Source organism: Ciona robusta, chromosome 9 (assembly GCF_009617815.1).
Source record: "Ciona robusta chromosome 9, ASM961781v2".
In the NCBI taxonomy this organism is placed as follows: Eukaryota; Metazoa; Chordata; class Ascidiacea; order Phlebobranchia; family Cionidae; genus Ciona; species Ciona robusta.
This window is the reverse complement of record NC_143243.1, coordinates 4,113,830-4,141,734: the sequence shown is the minus strand read 5'-3', so window position 1 is coordinate 4,141,734 and position 27,905 is coordinate 4,113,830. Positions and strand designations below refer to the sequence as shown.

Here is a 27,905-nt window from a genome sequence, read left to right as displayed (position 1 = left end):
TGGACCGTCGATAATATGGTCCCAATTTAAACTATAAAATCATTCTAGTTGTTTTATTTAAATGACACACAATTGACATTGATTTTATAAACACTGAATAAATAAAACTGACCCAGCTTTGCTTAAAAATTATTATCCACGAAAAATCAAACATGCAGAAAAGACCTGCCGTAAAACATGAATTTTACTACTGCGCATGGCCGCATGCCGCGATCTCGTGCTGTCCCCTTTAGTTAATTGAATTATATCACACACAGACCCATATAAAGGTGTTTCTACGACTCTGATTACACACCCGAGTTTCATATCCCAAATGGTACAGTGAGCCTAGAAATGGTAATAAACCCTTCTATATTTCTTAATACAACACGCGAAATACTTTTATTTATTCAGGTAAACATAAACCCACAAGACAAAAAGCCTTCACTGGTATTAATTCCTGGTATATTTATTTGACCTGCTAGTTAAAGGCTTAATACCAAACAATATTTTACCCCAAAAATTTATTGGTGATAAAATTTCTCCACAAAAATAATATGCAGGTAAACCATTAACAAAATTGTGTGTATAATTAATAACCACAGACCACAGTATGTAGCACACCACAATAAAAGTCACTGGAAAGAGAAAATATAAAGACTACAATCTACAAAAACAAATATAAAGTTTTTTTCTTTTCGATGATACCAAAATGATCATGGAGTTTTACCCAACCCATCTTTCTGGGTCAGTAACTCAGACAAGTTGCCAAGTTCGCTGGTGCATTGGACCGGTGTAAAGGTTCTTTCAACACAACACAGAATGGAAGTTCAAAACTCTTGTTGCAGTAAATGAAGTTTCCCAAGTTACGACATGCTTCACTAGCAGAGTGCAAAATGTCACATTTTTTAGTGTAGCCCTAATACTTGCTGAGCGATCATCTGAAAAAATTAAAGAAAATGCTTGTTTAGTCTGATAATTAGGTAAAAATATGTTCGGTTTTATACAGAGTTAATTTAAACAGAATGCTGGAATGATAAATATAGAACATGATATAAAAACTCCCATGTATAATTGCCATATTGTACACTAAATAATAAAAACCATGGGATAATATATAGAATTATTATTTAACTATAGAAACAAATTCTCAAAATGAAAAAAACACGATAAAATGGATAGACTAATTTACAAAATTAACATTTAACAAATAAAATGTTTCCTCTCATCCAGAATAACCAATGTTGCGAAGTCATGCTGTAAAGGGTGGCTTTTGTTTACGCAGTCAACTCGCCGCCATGTAAATGGTAAAACAACTCGAACAGTGAACTATATTTAGTTGTAGAAACTGCATCGGCCACAATTGCCAGAGGTTTTATGAAATGTCGACAAAATTGCAGTACGAGTTTTCACAAACAGATTATTGTTAAAGACAGCACAAAATTCATGCAGCGTAAACACAAAACAAGTTGTTTAAGTAAATAATATGTAAAGAACTATGATCATATAAAAAAACTGTAAAGATTTATTGGGGGATAAAAAAATTGTAAAAAACTATTGGCGTAAAGCTGAAATGGTAATCAGCAAGTACCAGTTATAGGATCTTACATACCTAACACAGATCCCATATTATTCACCCATTCAATACTTTTGCTTATTTGTATTATTAGTCGGGTCAATATATGAAAAATATGGCTCGAACCCCAAAAAAATTCCTACAAAAGGTTTTTCAACGCTTTTTTGTAGTATTTATGATCAAGAATAACATATTAAAAATCTAGGAAAAAAACATCTTTTTAGGTAAAATAGATTGTGTTAAAAAATGTTCAGGTGTTGGATCGTTTATATAGGTTTTAACGGAATCTGGGCTCTTTCAGAAAGACGCTTTGGATCGCATAAATTCAGCGATCGCTTACTTCGACTCGCTGGTACACTTTCCATATTATTTACACTATTTATATTGAGTACTATACTATTTAAGGTATAAAAACAATAAAAAATTACCTATTTTGGCTTTGACCGTTAATTTTACTGAATGGTTGTGAATGGTGTTGTGGCTGAGGATGACGTTAACGTACATGACTTTGAAACAGTCGGAAGGAAAATATGGACAAAATGATTGGGCAATCTGTTTTCTCGATATCTTTTAAGCGGAAGGATAAAGCCAAGACGTTTGGAAACACATCATTAGTGAAGGTGGCACCTGATAGAACATTTGACCCAGGTTTGCTTTTCCAACGTTTCCTAGTTGTTTCACAACTAGGGGTCCTATCTCTCCAAGATATATTGAAGTATGAATTTAGCCCGTTCCCTCCAGCACTTTTTGAAGCAAGGAAAGTGCTCCGGAAGCCTGATAAGCCTCAACTTGCGAATGCTGTTGCAGACTACTATGCAACCAAGGCAGTTCGTGAAATTCGTAAATCCATAGAAGATACTCCACCAAAAACTCAAAACTACGTCATAGATCGAGGTTCGCTATTACACCGGCTACCATGGAAGAGGGGAGAAACCTACCTCCTACGGTTCCATTGCACACTCCTATGCTGCATTCACGACTCGGCATTATCAAGGAGCAACGGTTGTTTTTGACGGATACCTAGAAGAACCGACAATCAAGGACAACACACACCAGAGGCGTGGGAAGAATCTACATGCAATTATCAGCTTTACAGAATTTGTGTTTGATGGAAAGAAGGATGAGTTTCTCTCAAAGGACATAAACAAACAAAAAATTATCGACATGATCAGTGAAACACTTCGGGGTAAAGGCTGCCATGTGATCAATGCCCCAGAGGATGCTGATGTTCCGATTGTGAAGGCTGCTGTTCTTAGTGCAGTGTCACACTCGACAACATTGATTGGAGAAGACACGGATCTGTTGGTCCTACTTCTTCATTATGCGCAACAAGAAAAAAAAATCTGTATTTCCGTTCCGACAAGGCAAATGCTGACAAAGTGTATCACATAAACCAACTTAAAATGGTGATGGGTGAAGAATTATGTTTCCAGCTACTCTTTCTGCATCATGCCTACACTGGATGTGACACAACATCCAGAATCTTTGGTGTGGGTAAGAAATCTGTATTTCACAAGCTGGTAAAGGGTGATGCTACTTTAAAAGAATGTGCCAATTACTTCCTTCTTCCAAAGCACACAGCAGCATCCATTGTGAACAAAGGTTGTCAAGCAATGGCTGTGATTTTTGGAGGCACGCCGACGGATTCCCTCTCGTCATTGCGCTACAATGTATTAAGAAGAAAAGTAGTCTCTTCCCAATCATTTGTGACACCAGAACGCCTACCACCTACTGAGTCGTCAACAAAATTTCACTGTCTAATGGTTTACTACTAAATAATGGTCTGGCTAGGACAGGAGAGCGAATGCAAACTTGCGGGTGGGGTTGGAAACTGCAAAGCAGTCAGTTTGTGCCAATAGAATCGGACATGAATGCGGCCCCAGATTCTCTGTTGAAGATTATTCACTGCAACTGCACAACTGGCTGTAACACTGCTAGGTGTAGCTGTAGGCAGAATAATCTGCCCTGTACCTCAGCATGTGGACAGTGCCAACTTGATGCCTGTGACAATACGAACAATCAGGCATTGCTGGATGAAGATGATGACCAGGACTGATAAAGCAACTGAATGTTAATAACTTAATAAGTTGTGTGTGATTCTTATAATGCCAGTGTTTCACTAATCTTTTTGTTTAATATAGTAGGGTGGGGGAAGATGGGACACCTTTTCATTCTATTTTCTATTCCAATTTGGTAGTAAACCAAGAGCAGTCAACGAATTATGAAACCGTATCTGACTCCCATAGACCGCGGTTAGTTATGTAAAACACGATCAGGATATTTGGATATCATATATGTCAAGGTGTCCCATCTTCCCCCACCCTACTATTTCTTTCCATTAAACCTTAATTTCATTTTGAGTGAGTTAATTTTATTTTGAATTGTTTTAATAAATTCCTTACCACCTAAAACCTAGGGATAGACGCCAGAATTAGAGCTCTAGCATAAATATTAACTGAATTATTGTCATTTTACTGTTTTGGCGGCCATCTTGAAAATTACAACTTTCTGGTACTCGGATTTTCCTAGATTTTTAATATGTTATTCTTGATGATAAATACTACAAAAAAACGTTGAAAAACCTTTTGTAGGAATTTTTTTTGGGTCAAACCATATATTGACCCGACTATATGCAGCACGTGTATACCAGTATGCATACCCAAGTTAAAATTTATCTCTTAAAACCGTTCGCACCAACTTTATTTTTCAGAGCTAAAGTTTAAATAGCTGTTTTAAATTGAAACCTGCAAACAAATTGGGAACAATGTTTTTGACAACAGTAAGATTTCTAAACTAACTTACCATAGCAGCACTTTAACAAATAAATTCACTACACACAGGTCTTCATTTTTCTATTTGTTGAAGTCTTTGCAGTGTATGGAGCCAATCTGGATAAAAATGTAAGTTTGGCTAATTTATAATTGTATGTTTACACATTAGAAATAAATTAGTATTTATTTACCCTCTCATGTCGTAGCAACAACAGTCATTATAAAATGGCCCTTAGGTGCCATTATATGAGTGTGAAAATTTAGGCAATTCATAAGGGACCACTGGGTTAAAGCAATTGCTGTTCAGTCTCTAGCCCTAGGACACATACAAGATACACCTGAAATGGTACCAGCATCAATCCCTGAACCCAAATCCCTTGGCATTAAAGCAGACATTCCGGACAGGGTAGAAATACCAAACAATAAGGAAGATTGTGGTGACGACGACGATGTGAGTTAATATAATCTGAATTATAATCATATACAGAAAATATCTTTGACTCTTTGTTATTATATTTGATAGTTGTGGCATAAAAAATGCAAAGGATTTTTGGCGTTGGCACTTGATTCAAAGGGAGGAGTAAAGTGCATGTTGTGTACCAAACATGAACGGTATTATATCATTTATATTATATTTAACGATTAGCACAACAGAAATCAACAGCAAAATGACAATGGTTAAAACACACTATAGATAAAAAGTATGGGAAGAGCATCAGTTAAAAGGCATGGTTGGTAGGAAAAAAAGGCGTGGCTGTTACCCAACATACGCACCTACATTGAGTTGCTAAAATTTCATTGAAACAAATCACTATGCAATTATAGAAGAAAAGTATATGTATATTAATACCTATTTTTAACCAAGAGCACACAACTACTAAGTTGTACATGTATTAAATCGATAAAAATAGTAATGTAGCAGCAACTGCATTTCAGAGACAAGCATATTTTTTCCATAACAGCTCTATTAATTATGAACTTAGATATTGCAAAGGGAAGTGTGTGTTTGAAAAGGATTTGAATTTGTGTTTAAGCAAGCACACCTACACTAATCCAAAAAGTTGTGACGGAATTTGTGAAATCATTAACGGAAAACTAACAGGGTAAGTTTGTAACATACCTCACTTAATATTAAAAGGCAAACTCTGCTGTGTTACTCAATATAAACATGGGTTGTTTTGGACTTGGTATTCCAGGAGTTTGATAAAGCCTGTTTAACTTATACAGTTCAATAGTAACAAAAATATAAAAGAAGGATCTGAAATGAACGATTAATTGTTCGGCAATTATAATTTAAAATTTTATTTAATTTAATTTTATGCAGCAAATGCCTAGAGGGTAAACCAGACATTAAGCCAAGTGCAAGTAGCAACAATGTAACTCTTAACACTACTGATGAAGTATTACCACGCAACAATACCAACACTACAACGGATATACATAAGTCTTTCACAACGATGCAGAACAAACATGACCAAAATACAAATGGCAGCAGGAACAAAACTTTCGATCAAAACATGGAAGATTCTGTTTCCAAAAATACAACTAGCAACGAGGATCTTGCAAAACCTGCTTTAACCCAACAGTATTCATTGCCACCTGGTATAATAGCAGTTATAACAATCCTATCAGTCTTTTGTTTCATTTTCCTAATTTTGTTAATATGGAAGTTTAATCTATTCAAAAAACTAAGAAAATATAGCCAAGACCAACAAGTTAATGGACAACCAGGAGAAGAAATACCGCTTAACAATTAAACTAATTGTGGCAATACTAGATGATATTGTGTTTACAGTGACCGTTCATCGTACATATATATTTATGTTGCATATTGTTTTGCAACCGTTCGTGCGTGGCAAACTATAGAACGAGGCGATTGTTACGTTGTTGTGATATATTTGTTCTGATTGATATATTTGTACCGGGTGCTATTGCGCATGCCCCGAGACATGCGCAGTAGGTAGGCCGGAGCAAATATAGTGACCACTCGGTCCAAATTTATTATGACCATCCGTTAAAAACGTTCCAGACACGATGTTTACATGTTAAAACTTTAGTTTTCGATTTAAAGTCAGCATAACTGAGTTTAATAAGCACATTTTACTTATTAACTAACACTTTTCTCAAGCAGGATGGCTTACATACGATATTTTATTGGATTAAAAATAATTTTAATGTGCAGTGTTAACGTTCTACTTTATAATAATAAAATAATAAAAATCAAGCGTTTCATTGAAACATATAATTAAGTTTGTTCTTTTTTAATAAATCCTGGTTTGGACTTTAATTGTCAAATATTGTTTTGTAATCTATAAAGGAGACAATTTTAAATACAGTTCCAACTTTAATACTGGTATTTTTAAGACTGTTTTAGCAGTACAGTAATATTACCAGCATACGGTACATACAATAAGGAATGCTAAACATGTGCGTGAAATGCAGTCAGGCATGTCCCAAAACTTTCAATATTTACATAATGGTTTAAAAAAGTTTGACAAGTGTTAACTATGAATTACAGATACAGAGGACCAAAATGTAATATAGCTTTAAGTGTTTTGTAATATTGCTTAATACAGACAGTGTTATTTTACCCTTGGGGAAATCCCCCGGGTATTTGGCTATGATTTCATAGCTCAAACAAAATATTCGTCTAAGACGAACCATATCAGCTATTTGTATCCGAACAGCCAGTAATTAATGAGGTTTTTGTGAAAAACAAGTTATTAAACCTAATCAAATGTGGGGTTATAAGTGTTTATTAGACAATGGCTATAAGGTTACACCAATTATCAATAAGGTCACTCAAGTACTGATAGTTTTGTTTATGTAGAATATTGTCTCTGCCGTCAGGTTTGAAAAAAATATTAAAACAATTTTAGAAAACAGAGGTGTTAATAAAGAAGGTAAATAAACACATTTCCTTTTTAAGTAAGAAGACAATGATAATGAAGGTGGTTTTACTTTTATTAGTGCTGTTAATTTTACCTTATTCAAAAGCACCAGATGAAATTAAAAGAACAAAGGTAAGAATCCACCAGGCTTTACAGCGTAAAATTTTAAGGTAATCAGTAAAAGGGCATAGTTATACTGCAATATAATAAATTAACTATACACAATACTTCATGATTTGGCATGGCACTGTGACTGTTATAATGGTGGACTACGTAAGGACGTTTTCATTTATTGTCCCAGATGTTTTCATTTATTGTCCCATTTGGTAGTTAAAAAAATTTTTTTTTTCTTTTATTCTTTGTGGGTGGTCCTTGTCCTTGTCAGGGACCTGGGATTTGGGCCAGTTTTAGCCCATTACCCCAACACCCAGAAGCGCATGTTAAGTCTTTCATGTGACTGGTGCCGCGAAACCGCATCGCAGTCAGACATATTTTTCACAACACTTTTTATCCTAGTGCTTACGAGCTACCCCACTTTGTGTATGATTTTTGCTTCGATATAGCTTATAATTTGGACAACCCACCAGTAACCGCTGGGTTGGAGCAATGTTCGTTAAGTGTCTTGCCCAAGGACACAAATGCCGAAGAGTATTAGTATCACTGTCGATAATAGAGAATTATATACCCGTAGTGGCAGCCCCGCAACTAAAAAAAACACAACTACGGTACTGTACTTTAGCATTATGCTAAATTGCTAACTTTGTGTAATTTTTACGGCATAAGCTTACAAACACTTACACTCATTGCTATTTAATTAGAGAAACTCTGAAGAACAGGTTCGAAAAACATGGATAAAACGCAATGGGAAATTTCTTATGGATAACTGTGGCAAACACGAGGTGTATATTGAGGAAAAGCACAAATGTAAACTAACCAACCTTACTGCCTGCCAAGAAGGTGGCCATCTATTCAGATATCTTTGCAGGTTTTGTGAAAAAGATAGCAATGGAAAAGAAACTGGGTACGTATTAAACATATATCAACCTCTAATATACACATCAACATTAGTATGTCAGTGAGCAGTTAACAGATCTCACCCTTTTAGCTTGGTGCAATCAGGGGTGCGATTAGGGGGACCAACCCCCCCCCCCTGAGAGTTAAACTGTAGCCTGGTTTCATTTAGAAACTTCCTAAAACGATTTTAGCGATTCACTCTTTTGTAATAAAAGTTTTTTTTTAATTTTTTTAATGGGAAAAGTAAACTAATGTATGAAGTCTAACATGGTAAGCAACAAAGGTAACTAACAAAAATTTGTGTCTTAATATATTTCTTTAGTATGTCCTTTCCCTTGCAAATACCCTTTATGCTGTACAGTTTCATGCCCTTATTATAATGCCCTGTTAATACACAAGTGTTTTACTCACTTGGTACACGCTCCGCTTGGAGTTTACACAAATGAATAACTAGCCAATATATGTAACTTTGTGGGTGATTGCTTTTGTTAATATTTTTTTGATTCTTGCTCAAGGGCATATATGCCTCTGCAATGCTGGCACTGGCAGTGTCAGGCCTAGCACCCTTATTCTCTAGTTAACAGGTCTGAACATTCCAACTACTGTCCCTGTAACTACAACGAAGGGTAAAATAATAATACATAAAAATTCACTCATTCAAAAGCAGTTTACTTGTATAATTAATTGACAGTTACTCTAATCTAACAATAACAATAAAGATATTTTACAACAAAAACAAAATTAGTAGAAAAAATTTTTCCCGAAAAGGTCTAATATTACGGTACAACAACAGAAAAAAATGACTATGTATTTTATTCCATAGAAAATGTGGAGAATTTCAGAGTGATGAAGCAAAAGAAAACAATACTAAGGCAAACATAGACACTACTGATAAGGAACAGAGAAAAGAAAATCTTCCACCATCGCCAGCTACCCCTGGATTGCTTCTCCAGATTACAACACCTCAACAACACAATCAACAAACCAACAAAACCAAATCGATAAGCAACAACACAACGCTGCACAACAAACATTACCAAAATACAAATGGCAGCATGAACAAAACTTTCGATCAAAACATAAAAGATTCTGTTTTTAAAAATGCAACTAGTAGTACCAACGACAATCTTACAAAACCTGCTATAACTCAACAGTATTCATTGCCACCTGGTATAATAGGAGTTATAACAACCCTATCAGTCTTTGGTTTCATTACCTTGATTTTGTTGATATGGAAGTGCAATCCATTCGAGAAACTACGAAAATGGCGCAAAAACAAACAGAATAGCCAAGATCAACAAGGTAATGGACAACCAGAAGAAATACCGCTTAACAATTAAACTCAATACTGATATAATAAACGGTGCTAGTAAAAACTATGCAGAAGTTTTTTTAATTTAATTTCTATCGTTATACTCATGGTTTTTATACAAAATCACAAACAAGTACTGTATAAAATCGAACGGTATTGCAGATTGCATAAAATCAACGGTATTGCAGATTGCATAAAATCAACGGTATTGCAGATTGCATAATGACTTACCTAGTTGATTGATTGATGCGTGCTACCGATTCATGGTATCTGAATGTGTTATTTGTTTGCATTATGACGACATTTCATTGTTTCAAACTTTTCCAATCATGAACAACTTCTGTAACGAATGCAGCAAAAGATTTTTTTATTTGGTATCGAATTCAGCGACCGTAGCATTTTCTCTCTTTTTTTCTTTTTTTCGCTTTTCGCTCTCACGTCTCTTTTTTCCTTTTCCTTAAAACGATTTGTTCTCAAATCTAAAACTTCGGCTCGTTTGTTTTGTGCTTCAACGAATTACAAATTAAATGAAACCACTTTATATTAATAAACTTATTCGGATTTGCCTTGTTTACTCGGAAAAATTTGGACCAGTCATTTTTGGCGAAACCCATAATTGTTGTGCAATTTTCGATGACCGCCTGGGGGCGATGAAGCAGCGTCGTTAATTATGTTACTAAGCATTGCGTATCTTTATTATAGAAACTTTTCAGTTGACGATTTATGATTCAGTAATCTTTCGAACAAGAAAGCTACTGCAAAAACTGTCAAAATAATACAAATTGCTTTACAGTTATGTTTGATAATTTTTTTATAAAATGAAATGATTTTAACGATGTGACGTGTACGACAAATTCAAGATGTCAACGCGAATTAGCCCAACATTGAAACACAACCAAGATGATTACGAAATAAACGGGCAAAAAAAGAAAGGTATGTGAGATATTTGTTTATGTTTGTAAAACCTGTTATATTACTCGTTCAATTATAATAACCACCTGACCATTTCTATATGAAAAATGAATATACCTCGCAAAATTCCTATAGCCTAGCCTATACAATATATCTGTGAAGGTTGGGGTTGTGTTTAGAAAAGATTATAAGTTGTATTGAATATGATATCTACTACTCTTTATCATTCAAAATATATTATTTGCCTTGTAATGTATGTATATATATATATTTTATTTTTCATAGAATAATGTTTTCAAAATTAATTTAAGTTTCTTAGAAAACTTTTATAATATTTAAAAATTAAAATCATCAATTTCTTAACTTCGCCATTATTTAATTTTGGTTTCCATATTTACTGTCATTTGGACAAGTGATTAGCTGTCGCTACCAGTGTATAAGTAAGTTATAACACAGCACAATAGAGCTCATTAATATTTAATTACCAAGTGTTGAAGAATGCACCTTTATCTAGTTTTATCGAGTCGCTTCAGACCTTCAGTTCTAAACAAGTTGTCTAGTGAAAGACATTTAAACATGCTGTGACAATTTTTCGACTAAGTTTTTATTGCTTTCTTATAAAATTATAAAATACAGCCATATATAAATAGTAGGCATAGTAGGCAGATTCACAAAACATCGTTTAAAATGTAGCATGAATAGCATTATTCAGGAAGTTGTTCAAACTATTAGTTTCACTGTTACAGGATGTAATATAAAACCACTAACTAGGCAGAAAATTGGTTGTTATTTATATTGTATATTACGTTGGTATATTATATTTATATATTTGGTCTGATTTGAACATGTAAATAAGTTTACTGTTTTAGATCAAATGTATAAGATGTATAAAATGTAAGTTTTATTAAAAACTTATTGACAATTGTGCAGCTGGCGCATGTAGTTCTCTGTTCTGTGTCCAATGCTTTATAATAGTGTGTTATCTTCAAAGGTGTCCTATAATGATAAGTTATTTGATGGGTAACAGCACAAAGTCAGCCTTAGTGCTATGTCTATGTCTGTTATGTAAATATGTAGCCTAATGATTGTGAGTTGGGTAACATAAATAAGTTTGGCCATATTATATATTCTCATTAATGTAATTATCTATATATATATAGTATATTTATTTCAATTATCTTACCAATAATTAAAGTATTGAAATTTATATATATATATATATATTAAAATATTAACTGTAAAGTCTGTTAATATGCTTAATATCTCTGTTGTACTGCACAGATTCTTTTAAGTCAAGTATTTTGTAGACAAAAGCGTTTCTGTTTAAGATTTTATCGAAAAATTATCTCTGCTTGGCTTAGCCACAAACACGCGTCATAAAGCAGTTTTGTTGCTCCATATCGCCTGAGGTGATGTTCATGTGCTTACTACATTGTGGCTCTGATTTCTTTTACAGCATTATTCACTTTTTCCTGTAAATAACTAAATGCCATGTTTTAAAAGAGAATTGTTTTCTTAATCGGTTTAAAAATGTAACTATTTGCACAAAAAATGTTTTCCTGCATGGTAATAAAAAAAATCAAAAAAACTTCATGTACCAAACTATAAAGTGCCACCATTCCTTGTTTTGAAATGTTTTTTTTTTTAATTTTTTGCATATTTTTTGAAAAAGTTATTATTATTATTTTGTTAAACATTATGGGCCCAAAGCAGTGTTTTAATTTCTTTATCCCACCGTTTTAACACAGATATGCAACGACCTGGAAGCGCTGATTCCAGGAGTGCTTGGGATAATGATGCATTTGATGATGGGGGGATTACTACAGTGTCCGCTGGAATTTACAGTGAGTAGCCTACAGTCCTTAAAATTTACCTCCTATTTCAGCTTAATTTTTGTGGATGCTTAACCTACAATGACAATTTTCCGCTTACCGTTTTTTACGGATGCAATATCATTCTCAAGAATATAAATATGACTTAGGAATAAGTGGTCAGCGGTTAGAACTGTGGCAATTTTTCCGCCGCAGTAGTGAGTAACGCAAATACCGCCACAATTTATTAATTCTGTGGTTTATTTAATGAACTGAAAGATTACAATGAACTGAAAGATTACAATTTACAACTCATACAATAAAAAAAAACATTTCATGATTTAAGTATTTCAACCTTGAATTTGACAAAATTTAACTAGCCCATGACTTTTCTGTCTATTATAAAGTTTCTCTGTTAGTGAGAACCTAAACACCACAATTTTGCCCATTAAACTAAAGTAAAATAAAATGGTAATAGTTTTTTAGTTCATCTGTTAAAATAAATGTACTGTATTTCAGACGTTTCGTCTGCAGTACGCATAAGGCAAATAAAAATTGTGTATACATATTGATTATTGATACATATAATTATAATTATTATTGTTTCAACCCCTAGCATACAACCCTGATCTAAACATGCCGACTGAGATGACCAGCGATGTATATGTGGCATCGGGTGATAATCAAGGTGACAGTAACTTGAATATCCGAACTACTACTTTGGAAGGAAGTGGAATTTGGTTCAAAGTTAAAAAAGGACTCAGAGGTATAATAAACGTACACAAAAGTTACTTTTAAAAAGGAAGAGATAAACCGAAGTTTTTAAAATTTTTATTTATTAAATACACAAAATGTGTATATAGAAATGTAATACAGAATGCAGTGTACTTTCATACTAAATATTTATATATGCGATTAATGAATACATATTATGATATGGGCATATACACAAAGTTAACAGTTCAAAAATATTTTAATAATTTTGTTTTACTGTAAGGTCACCCACAGGACAGCATTGAGTCCAATTATTTGATTAAACACTAACTTTTAAATGTTAAACTAGTTTTTTAGTTTTTTGGTTAATTAACATGTAAAGATTTAACAACACCACAACCTTAACCATTATAATGTTAAAACATTCAAAGTGAAATTAGTAGTCTACACAGTTGTTATCTTGGGCTTGTTTAGATTTTAGAGCCGTGCCATTCAATTCCAGCCACCGTACAAACACAGGGTGTGCCCCTAGGGAAGCTGTTTCCTGTAGTCGTTATACTGATGGCCCATCGTTCTATATTTAAACACAATATGTACCCCTAGTTGACCTATTCATTTCCTTAATAAACGCTTGGTGGTTTGGGGGAAATATATAAGAAATGATATTGATTTTTTGTTAGCAAATATTAGTTTTTTAACTTTCATTTTTGTTAAAAAAAAACTTGCATTATACACCTGCGTTGAGTTTTATGTTTTGATGTTTGTAAAACCCAATGATTTCCTGTCTGGGTATGAAAACAATTCATTAATTATGGTCCTGTGTCGCGTGTTCCACTTTGTCATATCATTCGACCTATTGTCGTAATTTCAAGTGGTGTCAGGTGTCAACAATCTCCGCAAGTCATAAGCGTAACACTCAATCTACGAACTACCTCTTATGTTGACACTCAAGCGTGTCTTAAATACAATTTACTTTAATTGTTCTTTTGAAAACTATTAAGCTCAAACATTCAAGAGCATGAAAACAAAATTTGAAACAAATGCTGTGTAAAGTAGTTGTTGCACCAATAAAATATCTGTGTATGAGATATATTGAATTAGCTTATAATATCATATTTTATATGTATTATCCTGTGTTGCTGTGTTACATATATGTGGCTTGTAAACAAAAGGCAAACAAATCGATTTAAGTTAATGAATAATCAAAAGGGTTATTACTTTGATTTTTACCAATGGGACCCTTATACCAACAGAAATTTGGATCAATTATTAACAAAATACTGTAATGTAGTCTAGTGTATTGTTATTATATTTAGCTCATAATAACAATTGTTAATGTAACCATGATTTTAGGTTTGTGGGGAACTCGGCAAACTGAGGACACGCAGACCGACCGTGAGCTTTATATTCGCACAACTATTCGCGAATTGGTTATCTATGTCTTCTTCATTGCAACACTGTGTATTTGTGAGTATAATGTTGGTATATAAATAGTAAATACTATTAAAAACATATATTTTTGACTTTTTTTATGCTTCTAGTTTACGGATTGTTATTTCCAATTTGCCAATAAACCAATACGAATACTTACAACTAATGGATAATACTTTCTTTGCTTACAATTTACAAACATGGGTAATATGATATAAGGAGCATAATAAGGCCCTCAGATATGACATTACATCAAAGATCTTCAATTGCGTGAAGTTTCCCGCCACCAAACATAACTCTGAAATAATTATAAATAATTAAGTAGCTTGTTTGAAATTGAAACCTGAATAATTTATGAAAAGGGCTTATTAATCAATTGTGTCACACCATCATAAATATTCATGTTTTGCTCGATGCCAATAAGAATTCCACCTTGTCATTCATAGTTATGTTTTTTCCATTCCCAAGTTGCCTTTCTATTGATGGCTGAAGTTATTCAAATTTAATTTTATTTACATGAAAGGTTTAAAAGCCTGTTTTCCAACACAGTGTCATGGAAATATCAACAACAAGTAACTTGTATAGCAACAAATTATATGTTTTAAACTCCTAATCGTTTTAATAAATTTCAACTTTTTAATTAATTGGTTTATACTCACAGTCTGTATTTGTGTATTTAAATCCGTTTTTAAATTTTAAAGATAAATACTATTAATAAAATATTAACCAGTGTTTATTTTTGCATTCTGTTTAAATATGTTGGCGGAGTGGGCCTATTTTAAAATTTGATTGTTTTTAAAAAAATAAAATTTTGAAGAGTTTTATGTAAAAAAAAAGGTCTAGAAAAATATTAAAAAGAGAACAGTGGCACAGCCAGATAAGAAGAACAGTGCCACTTATTATATTAGCTGTTAGAAATCTGTTTTCCTAAATTTATTTTAATTAATGTAATCTCTTATATTTCTCTTAAATGAATATTCAAATGACTTTCTCAGTGACATTTGGAATGACCAGCTCAACCCACTACTATTACACCAAGGTAATGCAGGAACTATTTGTGGATGCTCAGTTTCCTGATACTAAGAACACGTTTAAAGGAATGACTACGATGCAAGACTTCTGGAGGGTAAGTGGATATAAATAAAGTTAGGGTTCTTTGGGGGAATGTCAGCAGCTTTTCAAACAGAGGTAACATTCTATATTTTACCAACAATTTAAGCCTAAAATATCTTTAGACTAGGCATAAAATTGGGTTGACCCTACTGTTAGTGTCTATGTAAACCAGTACAGCCAAAATTTCCCGCGTTCTCTGCAGTAATAAATGAGGTTCCCCATGTTTGACCACTGTGAGTGTAACTGCATTTTTACAATGTTACACCCTGTACCTTAATTTGCTTAAAATTGTAAAAGCATGTTGCCTATGGAATTAGTGGGTATATTTTCCATGTTTTTCTTTATAAATGGTTTACTGTTGAAAGTGTTGTGGTTGTTTCTGCCCATTAAAGTTTAAGTAGTGGAAGCTTTTGAAATTCTCTCTTAAGTGTCTATGAGTGTTTTTTATTTCTGACACGATGTTTTAAATTTTAAGACTTTTTGAAATTTGTTTACTTTGGTAGGACACTGTTTAGTATCTATCTTAAGATTTTTCTTACTCCTCTAAATGCGAATTCCTTATGCTGTATAAGCAAAGTATATTATATATAGATGTAGTAGGGTGGGGATAGATTGGGCACCTTTAGCACATAATATCCAATATACTAAAATTTTGGATTCCTGATCGTGTTTTAAACCATTAACAACGGTCTATGGAAGTTGTGAGGATACAGTTTTATATTCTTTGTTTACTACCAAATTGGACGAGAAAATAGAATGAACAAGTGTCCCATCTTTCCCCACTCTACTGTATATAAATTTTAATAGTTTACTTTAAAACACAAACTGTTTAGTTTTCCGAGGGTCCTCTCATGGATGGTTTATACTGGGAAACTTGGTACAATCAAAAGAATGTTTCTGAAGAAGACCTGGGATATATCTACTATGAAAACAAACTACTTGGTGTGCCAAGAATTCGTCAACTTAAGGTTTATTAGCTGATATTTAAACTTATTTACTACAGGCTAATTATAATTATATATATGTAATATGCATATATACAATTATAAATAGATTATAAACAATACAAGTCAATTATAAGTAAAGTTCTATAGCCTATTTAAATAAATAGAACAAAAATGTTTTCCATTTGGTTTGGTTGTAATTAATCTTTATTTTTAGGATTTTGTTATCTGTTGTATTTAAACAGACCTGAAACAATTATGTTTCATATTATGGGCTAACTATAATTGTTATCTTTTTAATTTAATAATTTAAGCAAGGGTCTTAAGAAGAGTAAATTTTAGGTGACTGTTTAATGTTTTTCATTTTTAATTATATAATTCGATAAGACTGTTTTTAGTTGGTGTCACTCCAATAATTATCTGATCACACATAGATTCTATTTAATTGATAAAAGCATGAAATATTCAACGCAGGTTCGCAACGGGTCATGTGAGGTCCACCCCGATTTTCAAGAGGAAATCACAGCCTGCTATGATTCGTACGCTAAAGCCAAAGAAGACACTTCCCCCTTTGGTTCTGAGAATGGAACTGCGTAAGTTTCATCATTTTGCTGTTAAAGATAAGGCTTTACCAGGTTTTGGGCATAGTTTTTGATAATTTACATTTAAAATTTGTATAGAATGAGGTTGCATCTGAATGCCATGGAAAATTTCTTTTACACATTTAAAAAAAAAGGCATTTAAGTTTTGAAAAAAAAGGCATTAAAGTCAACTGGGTCTACAATTAACCATTATAATAATATACCTTTGTGCATAGGGGGCTAGGGGCCATACTTTTTAAATGCTGGGGAGGCAGGCATAGTTAGACCTGCATTCTGATAAAATAATTTAGGTTCCAATGTTTAATGATTAACACAGCAGAAATTCCAGTTACACCTTGGTTTGCACCTAAGCTAGTGTGTCCCTATATGTACATAAATGATAAGTACTGTGGGGGACGATGGGACACCTTCAGCACATAATGTCCGAATATTTTGATCGTGTTTAAACAATTAACAGCAGTCTATGGGAGTCTTGAGGATACGGTTTATTATTATTTGTGTACTCTGTTTTAAATACCAAATAGGACAAGAAAATAGAGTGTAAGAGTGTCCCATTTCCCCCACCCTACTATATATCCCTATATATATTATGTCGGCCTGTTTACCCTAATACTTTTGGTTTGGTACCTATGTTCGTGTGTCCTTATATGCACAAGGTAAACTGATTTAAATTATCATAGCTGGGTTTATCATACTGAGGATGAACTGGATGGTTCAAGTCACTGGGGCTTGTTAGATTACACTTATTCTGGTGGAGGTTATTACCAGGTACCATATATGGGTTATGCGTATGGGCAAGCGGCATTTGGAACTTGTAGTTTATCTATGTTCTATAAAAATAACAACAAAAAACAAAAAAACCTGCCGTTTTAAAATAAAGTGCACAGCACAGCTTTTTGTCTTTTTTAACTCGCAGCACTGCTTTGAACCCAAACCAATCTGAAATTGATTAAACTCCTTTTTAAGTCACAATTCCCATTATCTCTCATGCCCATACGCAACCCACCTTTTGGATTATTTTACTTATAGTTAACATCCTGCTTTATGGTATAGTATGTGGAATCATAGTGATTTCTTGGGTGAGGGTTACAATGGATATATAAGTAGCTACCCTACTAGTGGCTACCATCAGGTATTCTTATTTGCCATGAATCACCAGCAATTAATTTGTGCCAAAAAATTATTTTCAAATGATACTTGGCATGGCAATGCATTACTGCAATAATTTGTGCCAATATTTCTAAAAAAAATTCTAAAAAACAATAATTTGTGCCAATATTTCTAAAAAAATATCCTAAAAAACAATAATTTGTGCCAAAATGTCTAAAAAATTAGCAAATAATTGCACAAAAGCCTTAATTTAGGTATTTTTAGCATTTCTCTTTAATTATTTATACATGGTCTCTGACTTATATTGGGTAATTCCAACGAATAAATGTTTGATGTTTTTAAATTTTATTCCCTCAGATGAGTCACGATTTCTTGAAATTATTTTTTTCAATGTGTTTTTGAATAATTCAATCAAATTTGAGTGGATTAAAGAATTATATTTGTTTACTTTTATCATTTTAGAGTAACTGTAATAAATTCTACAATAATCATTAATCAATGAGGTTTCCTATACTTGACAATTATGAGTGTAACCGCATTTTAACAATATCACCCCAGAATCCTAGTTTTGTTAAAACAAAAAAACACGACTCCTATTATCCAATATTCAACCCACTTCTAATTGTTAAATAAACAAAGTTTTCAATATAACAAAACAACCAACGTACTTACAGGACCTCCTAGACACCAAGACAAAATCGCTCGCTATTATTAAAAACTTGAAGGAGAATTTATGGCTGGATCGCGGGACCAGAGTTGTTCTTGTTGATTTTACCGTCTACAATGCCAACATTAACCTCTTCTGTGTGGTAAGGTAGGTCATTATGATGTCATAGTGAGTTTCTGTTGCCTCACAGTGTGTGTTTATTTTCACATTGAGTTGTGGACGTTTTATCAGGATTTTGTTTTTTTGTAGTTTTAGTTTTACCAACTTGAAGGTTTTAACATTTATCGGTTTAAAACTTTTTAACCATTTATTAAATAAGTCTACAAAACAAGTGTGACTGATTTTGCGTTCTAAACATTATCTACACAAAAATAGGATTTTTAATATTTCCAATTTCCGTATTTTCTTTAACACCAAAAGTCATATGTTATCTTAAAGACACATTTTTGCTTTGGTTTATTAAACTTATATTATTCTATAGATTGGTAGTCGAGTTTCCGGCCACTGGGGGTGCTGTTCCATCTTACCAGTTCCGTACAGTGAAGTTGCTCCGTTATGTTACAACATATGATTACTTCCTTATGGGTTGTGAGGTGGGAACAGAAATATCATATATTTGTATTTAACATAAAAATCATATATACATACATATATATTTATTTGTATTTAAGATAAATATTAAATTTTCAGGCATGATTTAAAATTAATTGTTAAGTGTTTAAATACTATTTAATTTTACTTCTGTCAGCACTGGTGATGGTTTTAGTAACATTTAAAAATAAAGACAATTGTGTCAAATATATGGCATGTTATTTTTTGGTATAAAAACTTACTAGAATATCAATCTTTTCTGTCTCCCATAAAAATATTTAGATATGAACAGAATAACTTGGTCTGATCCTCCGCCCTTGAGTTAACTTCCCTCTTCTTCGTTGAGGAGCTGGAATTTAGGCCAGGTTTGGGTCAGTACCCCAAGACCCAGACCCTAAAACACCGATTGGGCCATAAGTTAACAAGAATCTGCTTATTACTGTCATTCAAGTTCCTATACACGTGTAAAAAGTTTTGTGTATACTTGGGCCTTGACGATTTGTTAAGAAATCCAGTATGCAAAGTTGGTGTGATTCACCCATATATTAATATAACTAAGATTTTCCAATCTAGGTTTTGTACATGCTGTTTATACTTTACTACATAGTAGAGGAAGTGTTAGAGATACGGAAGAACAAATGCTCTTACTTTAAGAGTGTGTGGAACTGTCTGGATGTATTGGTCATTCTGGTATGTTTTTTAAAAATTACATAAATATTTTACAAAAAAAACTGCAAAACATGATTGAATCTTTACAACATTATATTCATGTTGTTACTAGTTATATTTTTATCAGGATTGAGTTGTAAAATACACCAACAAACTAAATTAACTCCATATCATCTATATATGTATTTGCTTTTATAATCTACAATACAGCTCAATTTAACTGCATACGTTCCATGGACTTGTAGTAACCTTATGTTTATACCTTATTAAAATGTTCTATGTACTATTTAATTATTATCCGATGCTAAACAATACAAAAAAATAAAAATAAAACGGTATTTATCATGAATGAGATAAAAAATTGTAAAAAATTTAAAAAATAATACAAAAAGAGATTTTTATTATTGAGATCCACAAAATGGTATTAAGATCCAAAAAAATTAACCCCTTAATTTTTATTTCTTCAGCTATCCATAGTAGCTTTCAGCTTCAACATATATCGAACCATCACTGTGGATAGCTTACTTGGCAAACTACTTGATCAACCATTGACTTATCCTGACTTTGAATTCCTGGGTTTCTGGCAAATGCAATACAACAACATGGTCGCTATTGTCGTGTTCTTTGCCTGGATTAAAATATTTAAATACATCAGGTATGATGAATAACTGATTGCAATTCATTTGTTTTTAAGTTACCACTCCCATTCATTACCATTAAACCCTTGTCGCCTACCTTTGGAGAAAGTGACAGGCTTAAACATCTGGTTTACTACCAATTATGGTTTTTATAAGTTTTATTAATGTATTACTTTTTATTACTGGTCTAACTATGTAAGGACAAAACACAAAGTTATGTGTTTCAAGGAAAATTATATTGCCTACAAAAGATGCTTTAAACAATTTTTTTAAACAACAAAACTTTACTTCATATATTAAGTTAACCTTTCCAAAAGAGTCTATACTGTTTTTTTTGTAATTCTTACCAATTGGCATTACGTTGTTCAGGTTTTATTTTGTATTTCTTACCCAAAACTTACCAAATTTAATGCCCAACAGTTTCAACCGCACGATGACTCAACTCCAATCCACTTTATCCCGATGTTCCAAGGACATTGCAGGGTTCGCTGTGATGTTTTTCATTATTTTCCTTGCATACGCTCAACTTGGATACCTTGTATTTGGAACACAAGTCAAGGACTTTAGTACCTTCCAAGAAAGCATGTGAGTAATTAACTTGTTTTCCATATAATTATGAAGTTTTCCTTATAATTATAAAGTTTTCCATATAATGATAAAGTTTTCAATATATTTATAAAGTTTTCCATATAATTTTGTTTTGCATGTAATTTATTTTTTTCCCAGCTTCACCCAGTTTCGAATCATCCTTGGAGACTTTGACTTCCACGCACTGGAGGCGGCGAATCGTGTCCTTGGACCGATCTTCTTCCTAACTTACGTCTTCTTTGTCTTCTTCGTATTGTTGGTGAGTGTAAAACTAGCATTTTGATATTTTGTTTAATGCCAAAGAAAAATCAGGAGTTTTTGAGATTGTTAATTAAGTACAGCATTGGGTAAATAAAACATTTTCTTGTCAGTTTCGGTATAAAGAGTTCATATGTAAGATACAATTTTATCTGAAACATAAAGTTACAACACCGTTCTTATTAAACTAAAAAATGATATAAGCATTTGGGAATCAGCATGCTGGCTCATTATTTAAATATATTATCTGTTTTTTGTTTTAAAATTTTGGGACAACATTAAAAATGTTCCCTTTAATTCCCTTTAAATCCCTGACCTAAATTGCCGATGGCGTGCCTTGCTGTAGGACCTCTTTTATATAGAAAAAACATACTTTCTTTGCTTGCCATTCTTGCTTTTAAATATCCATACATCCACAGAACATGTTCCTTGCCATTATTAACGACACATACTCTGAAGTGAAGGCAGAAATATCGATGCAGAAAAGTGAATTTGAAATATCGGATTACATTAAAAGGGTGAGATTGATACTTACATACAGTAGGGTGGCGGAAGATGGGACACTTTTCTATTCTATTTTCTCGCTCCCGTTTGTGGTAAACAAAGAACGTTCACAGAAATATAAAACCGTATCCTCTCGACTCCCATAGACCAGTGGTTAATTGTTTGAAACAAGATTAGGATATTTGGATATAATGTGCTAAAGGTGTCCCATTTATATCCTATGTTGTTGATGATGTGGGTTTTGTTTATATTAAGGAAATGATGGTGTGGGTTTTGTTTATATTAAGGAAAAGCCTTAAAAATTCTCACAATCCCAAGAGCAGCATAGGCATAACTTCAGTGGTGAGGTAACATCATAAGTTTGAATATTTAACAATGTTGCACTAACATTTTTTAAGATTTTAAAAACGTGACGGTGATACACTATGAATTTAATAACTTCCGCAAATCTGACTATGGGCTTATAGAGATGGACCTATGCAATATACTGATACTCAGCCTATATTTGCAGGGATACAACAAAGTCCTTGAGAAGCTTTCATTGAAGAAAGATCGCATCCGAGACATCCAAGATGCGATACAGACGGCCGACCTTAACCAAGATAGACATCTTGACTGGGAGGAATGGAGACTTGATTTAAAAATGTGGGAAAATATAACGAAACCTGATATGAAATAGGTTTATTGTTTATTTTATCTATATGAATGAGGCCCCGCTGCCAGGCATGCAGGAAAATTGGGGTTAAAGGTTGAGTTAACCCATTACCCTTTAGGGGTAATCTCGGCTACCGACTAAACTAGTCGCCGTCTAAATCATTCGAACAACTTATGTAATAATGCACAAAAAGTTTGGCCGACTAAAAAAATCTGTGCTAACCAATGGTACTGCTACTGACCAACTTTATTCGGTAGCGGCGAATACCATCTCAGATCCTCTATTTTAAAATGTTTCAAAAGATTGCACCCATACTTTTGTATAACTTTTAGATTATATACCTTTTATTTTTTTCTGAATTTACCTATTATCAAATTTTTCCAATATTTTCCATGCCTCTGAGGTTGCATATCAACGCTCTTAATAAAATAAACGTAATGTTCATTAAAAAAACCTCCATAGAACTGAGCTGTGCCTATGCTGACAACCAACATAACAATGTTCCAATTACATTTCTATGTTTGTTTTATAGGCGGGGAATCCCCGATGCTGAGATTGAAGCAGTGTTCGCTAAGTACGACCAGGATGGCGACATGATACTGAACGAAAACGAACAGAAGAAACTGAAGGCAGACCTTGAACGGCAGAAGGTGACATATCTAGAAATTTTCAATTTTTTAAAAAACATTTTGCATTGAAATGTTTACCTTTTATTTCTTTTTTAGTTCCTTATTATTTGCAAGCATTAAAAAAAAAATTTTTTGAATTATTTTATTTTCCATGCAACAACCTATATAAATAAAAATTAGTTTTATTTGGCACGCTACTATACGCATTTACGTAATGTGTTTATTGTTGTACCTTGCTATTATTGTGATGCTATTAATAATGCATAAACCTACAGTTGGCTGTGGCCATTATAAGCGTGCCATAGGTCATAATTGAAGAGTGGAAAATAATTCTCTGGTTGATTAAACTCTATAAATAACTCCATGTCCAATGATGTATAATTTGATCTCCAGCATCCTGGAGTTGTGACGTAAATTATAAATTAATAATAAGCTAAACGTTTTATTTACTTGCCACGCTGCTAGATGGAGTTAGAAAACGACAAGGTATGATGAATATGTGAAGTATATTTAATATTACAATATGGTTGTACCTGCACGAACCTATCCATGAATGAATGAATGAATGCAACTTATTTATTCTCGTATGGTGGGGCAATGACTGTGGTTATAACATGCATGTTCTGCTTATATAACTCATGCCCACTTCGAGTTGCCACATATGTAACTTTATGGGCAATTGTTTTTTATTTATTTTTTCCGAGTGGCTGATAATTTGTATAAACCAACATGCAAAGTTTGTATTATTACTTTACAATGTATGGTAATGAGAAATTCAGAATAATTGTTTTCCATAAAATATGAGTTTCTTGGCTGACTTGGAAATAATTACTCCCATGTTGCAGATGTTGCTGTAATGTTCTTTGTAAATTATCTATAGTAATTTGCATACGTGTAATGCATTAAGCGGTTAAATTTGCATATAGATTAAAGCGAACCTGTGTTATAATGACTGTCATTGCCCCGACATGTGAGAATAAATATGTTATTTTTAATTATTTATTTATACAGCATTGTTCTAAACTTAAGCTGATTGATATAATCAATTTATCAAAATAATATAAGTCATTTTATTATGAAAACCTGTGTATCAATTTGTTACTTTTTGTTTTATAAATATTTTTTCTTTTTAGTCAAAATTTTCCTTCTTATAGGTTGAGCTGTCCAACGAACTGGATGAGATGGAGCGTGACAAAAGTGGAGCCACGACCCCTGGTGCTCGACCTGCCTCAGCTCGTTCCAAAGGTGCTGTGTCGCACGTCAGTTGCAACGACTCAGCGAATGAGAGTGATGATGACGATGAGGATCGACCAATCAGCTCCAAGAATTTCGTGTCACGAGATGACTTTCAAATGTAATAGTTAAACTTTAAAATTTCTAAATGTTTGTTTGGTTATTTGAAAATATGCAATATTAACGGCTTATCATATCCATCTTGCCGCACAGTACTATATATTCCTATTTTATTTTAACAAAACATTAAAAAAAAACTGTGAAATAAAGAAATTTCTATACAACTTAATAATCTAAAAAAGCTATATTCCCTGAAGATATTTTTCCATATATAACAGAATACCATTCCTGCTCCCTCTAACACAAGTATATGTTGTACAGATTGGCACGCAGAGTTGACCGAATGGAACACAGCATTGGGTCAATCGTGTCCAAGATTGATGCAGTGATCGTGAAGCTTGAAGCTATGGAAAGAGCTAAACTTAAGAGGCGAGAAACGATGGGAAAGCTACTCGATAATATAACGGAGGTTGGTTGTGTTTACATTACTTTCTATGCTATGTTGGTGAGGACCTTTTCGGGGACATGGAAATAATGCCAGATTTGGAACATTACCCTATTACTTTTTTTGGTTATAAATAATGTTATCAGATAAAAACACTCAAATAACTTAGGTTTACACAGTTGGTCGAATAAATAGCATCAAAATCTTTTAGATTTTAATAAAAATACTTGTTTGTAATTGTGAATTAAATTTATAGCAGTGCATACTAAATCCTCCATTTAATGGTTTACAAATGGTACACATTTTGTAATTTCGCCATGACCTAAGCATCATCAGTCTCTTATTCTTACGTAATAAGGATCACCTTTATTACACCAGCTTAGACAATGCTGAAAGTGGAACAGTTTTAGTTCACCAATATGTAATGTATAAAATTCGAAACACTTTGTTTTCTTCTAGGATAGTGTGAGTGACTCAATAGAAAGAGAGAATGAAAGAGAAAAACTAAAGAAAAAACTAAAGACCAAGATTGAAAAGAGTAAAAAGAAAAAGAATAAACAGCCAAAATAAATACAAAGCAGTAAAATGCAGTTGATTAATTATAGGAGAGTTGAAATAGTTCGGTAGAAATTTATGAGATACAGAAAAAGGGTAGCTTAAGCAACTCATATTTAGGCAGTGTGTAGTTTAACTTGGTCTCAATCAGTTTAGAAACTTCGAATTAGATTTAATCTTAGGAAATCAACTAAAATAAATGATGCCCATTTATTTTTATGTGGAGGAAACCACAAATCATTAAAAGACCTTTAAGCGTCTTGACTAAGTACGCGTGTGCCCACATTGGTAGCAGCATTCTAAAAGTACTATTAAGTGTTTACTGTTTATAATAAATTAGCAGTACTCCTGGCCCCAGCAGTTTATATAACGCATAGCATGACTATCACGCTTGAAAATAATATAGGATGAGAGAAATGGTAGATCAGATGACGAACTACGTCGCGAACAAATGGAACGATTGGTTCGTGAAGAACTTGAGCGTTGGGATTCGGATGCTTCCATCGCATCGACTGGTAGAAGAGGAAATCGTCCACAATCAGGTAAAAGATTTTGTTTATACATGTATATGTTGTTGTCGCCAGATGTAATTCACCTATAAAGGTAAAAGAGATTTTATCTATCAAACAATTGTAGGAAGACTTCTGTCATTGGTGATTTGAATTTTTTAAATTTTAGTAGCATTATCAAACTTGTGTATGTAGTGATATAGCTTATTAAGCTGGTTTTAAACTACCTTATTAAGTAAATAAATATACATATTTTGCTTGAGCTCTGTGGATAGTGAGATAACCTCTTTTGTTGTGATGATCAAGTAGCCTGTATTATAGCAGTATCCAGGATAGAAATGCTCTCCGCTAACCCATAGCATTTGGTTGGTTTAAATATTTCTATCAATTATTGTTGTACCGTCTTCCCATCCTAGTTATAGTTTGTAACATTTATCCAAAACTCCAGGTCGTTCTACGGCTTCATCTTCTGCGTCATCTAATCGAGTTCGCGTGCCCGGTTCCCATGGTAACACAAGCTCAGCTTAACCTTTCATAACATACCTAACCAACTTTCATCTTTAATATTCTGGTATATTTATATTTCTTTCTGTGGCACATTTTTTTAATTACCCATCTACAACTGCCAGGACATGTGGTTTTAGTTACAATTAAAACATTAATAAAAGTTCTCGATAATTTTACCATATGACTGGAAGACACTCTCTTTGCTCCTATCATACTGCACGATAGTAATTGCTCTAACTCGGTACAAGTTGCAATTGATTCAACCGTTTCTGTACATTTCTCTTTTGTAAATTTTTACTGTAGGTGTCACCACATCAGTATTTTGTCGTAAATTTAGTGTTTAGAGACTGTGTCCTTTTAGTGCCATGTTGTTGTCTTGTAGTGTTACACAGCATTTCTAAATATTTTAAATGATTAATTTCCTACAAACAGAAATCGTGATGCTTAACAAACTAACTACCTAATAATTTTCGGCATATTGAAATATCAAAGCCAGTGTTTATGAAGCATGGGTGCCAAATTAACTACCCGAATATAAATCCACCTCATTTATTCATAAGTGTTTGAAGGTATGTACCACTTTTAATCAACAGTTTACTACAAGCGGATAATTGTTTCAAGTGTTCGTATTTTCATCTAAAATTTGTCGAACCTGAATTATCTTTTCCAAATCGGTGTAGCTCAATATCGTTAAATATGGTTGTAGTGTTGCTGTGGTAACTGGATAAATTCTATCGTTTCAGCAACACTACAGTTGCACTTAGTAATTCGTTGTTCTTAATACTGTCTACCTAGTATTTTTCCTTCTGTTGTTGTACTTTTTACCGAGATTTTGTCGTTTTAATTGCCGGCATTGTGAGATTTTATATATCAAGTTGTTTTTATCAATTTATAGATGGAGGCAATTCAGGTCTAGAGCCTTTTTCTAATTTGGTTGCAGCCTCCAAGTAATTTTCTGCTTTCAATTAGGACAACCACATAAACAGAACGTTATAAAAGCTCGGGAATATTTTTCACGTTTTTAATCCTGCTTAAAGTTCACATTTTTATTGTTTAGTTTGTAAATTGTAGTTTGCGTACAAATGGTGCTGCAACGGTGCTAGGCTTAACGTGGTGTAGTGGTGAAATAAAATTCATGTAGTAAATGCTTGGTAATCTTATGAATAAGGATACGAAAACGAAGTGTGAAAGTTAAAACATCGACAGTACAGATGTTT

At 33.1% G+C, this 27,905-nt stretch overlaps 3 protein-coding genes and 1 long non-coding RNA gene across 8 annotated transcripts; 3 read left to right on the top strand and 1 right to left on the bottom strand.

Moving 5' to 3' along the window:
• Positions 1-815: 815 nt before the first annotated feature.
• Positions 816-10,110, bottom strand: LOC149731124 (uncharacterized). The gene is made up of 3 exons (XR_016385710.1): positions 9,775-10,110; positions 4,358-4,443; positions 816-3,556 (listed from the first exon to the last, which is right to left on the bottom strand). It is a non-coding gene; the product is annotated as an uncharacterized LOC149731124 (long non-coding RNA).
• LOC149731125 (uncharacterized) lies at positions 3,555-6,613 on the top strand. The gene is made up of 6 exons (XM_089884891.1): positions 3,555-4,334; positions 4,396-4,455; positions 4,634-4,777; positions 4,850-4,938; positions 5,310-5,429; positions 5,651-6,613. Exons 1-6 carry the CDS (start codon positions 4,320-4,322, stop codon positions 6,081-6,083), a joined length of 861 nt encoding a protein of 286 aa, XP_089741017.1. The 5' UTR covers positions 3,555-4,319; the 3' UTR covers positions 6,084-6,613.
• On the top strand, positions 7,114-10,476 carry LOC149731123 (uncharacterized). Its single transcript, XM_089884894.1, has 3 exons — positions 7,114-7,349; positions 8,036-8,238; positions 9,055-10,476. The coding sequence occupies exons 1-3, from the start codon at positions 7,266-7,268 to the stop codon at positions 9,569-9,571; spliced, it is 804 nt and encodes a 267-aa protein (XP_089741020.1). The 5' UTR covers positions 7,114-7,265; the 3' UTR covers positions 9,572-10,476.
• On the top strand, positions 10,318-27,833 carry LOC149731122 (polycystin-2-like protein 1). 5 transcript variants are annotated; one of them, XM_089884867.1, is made up of 22 exons: positions 10,318-10,476; positions 12,204-12,299; positions 12,883-13,032; positions 14,334-14,447; positions 15,407-15,537; positions 16,358-16,492; positions 16,943-17,061; positions 17,751-17,838; positions 18,855-18,994; positions 19,329-19,440; positions 20,012-20,128; positions 20,575-20,762; positions 21,166-21,330; positions 21,472-21,592; positions 22,011-22,109; positions 22,607-22,740; positions 23,283-23,400; positions 23,845-23,865; positions 24,534-24,733; positions 24,994-25,141; positions 26,079-26,214; positions 26,630-27,833. In XM_089884867.1, exons 1-22 carry the CDS (start codon positions 10,404-10,406, stop codon positions 26,707-26,709), a joined length of 2,685 nt encoding a protein of 894 aa, XP_089740993.1. In that variant the 5' UTR covers positions 10,318-10,403; the 3' UTR covers positions 26,710-27,833. The 5 variants fall into 5 exon arrangements, with proteins under 5 accessions (XP_089740993.1, XP_089740994.1, XP_089740997.1 ...); XM_089884870.1 differs by lacking the exon at positions 10,318-10,476 and adding an exon at positions 11,731-11,864; XM_089884868.1 differs by lacking the exon at positions 23,845-23,865.
• The last annotated feature ends 72 nt before the right edge of the window (positions 27,834-27,905 follow it).

What these genes read in the sequence shown, in the direction of transcription:
- LOC149731125 (XM_089884891.1), top strand. An exon ending in GAGCCAATCTGGATAAAAAT is followed by an intron (nt 4,456 to 4,633) that starts GTAAGTTTGGCT and finishes ATTGCTGTTCAG; the next exon opens with TCTCTAGCCCTAGGACACAT. An exon ending in TTGTGTACCAAACATGAACG is followed by an intron (nt 4,939 to 5,309) that starts GTATTATATCAT and finishes TTATGAACTTAG; the next exon opens with ATATTGCAAAGGGAAGTGTG.
- LOC149731123 (XM_089884894.1), top strand. Translation starts at nt 7,266, where the DNA reads ATGATAATGAAGGTGGTTTTACTTTTATTAGTGCTGTTAATTTTACCT. An exon ending in ATGAAATTAAAAGAACAAAG is followed by an intron (nt 7,350 to 8,035) that starts GTAAGAATCCAC and finishes CTATTTAATTAG; the next exon opens with AGAAACTCTGAAGAACAGGT. An exon ending in AGCAATGGAAAAGAAACTGG is followed by an intron (nt 8,239 to 9,054) that starts GTACGTATTAAA and finishes TTTATTCCATAG; the next exon opens with AAAATGTGGAGAATTTCAGA.
- LOC149731122 (XM_089884867.1), top strand. Translation starts at nt 10,404, where the DNA reads ATGTCAACGCGAATTAGCCCAACATTGAAACACAACCAAGATGATTAC. An exon ending in CATTGCAACACTGTGTATTT is followed by an intron (nt 14,448 to 15,406) that starts GTGAGTATAATG and finishes TGACTTTCTCAG; the next exon opens with TGACATTTGGAATGACCAGC. An exon ending in AGTACCTTCCAAGAAAGCAT is followed by an intron (nt 21,331 to 21,471) that starts GTGAGTAATTAA and finishes TTTTTTTCCCAG; the next exon opens with CTTCACCCAGTTTCGAATCA.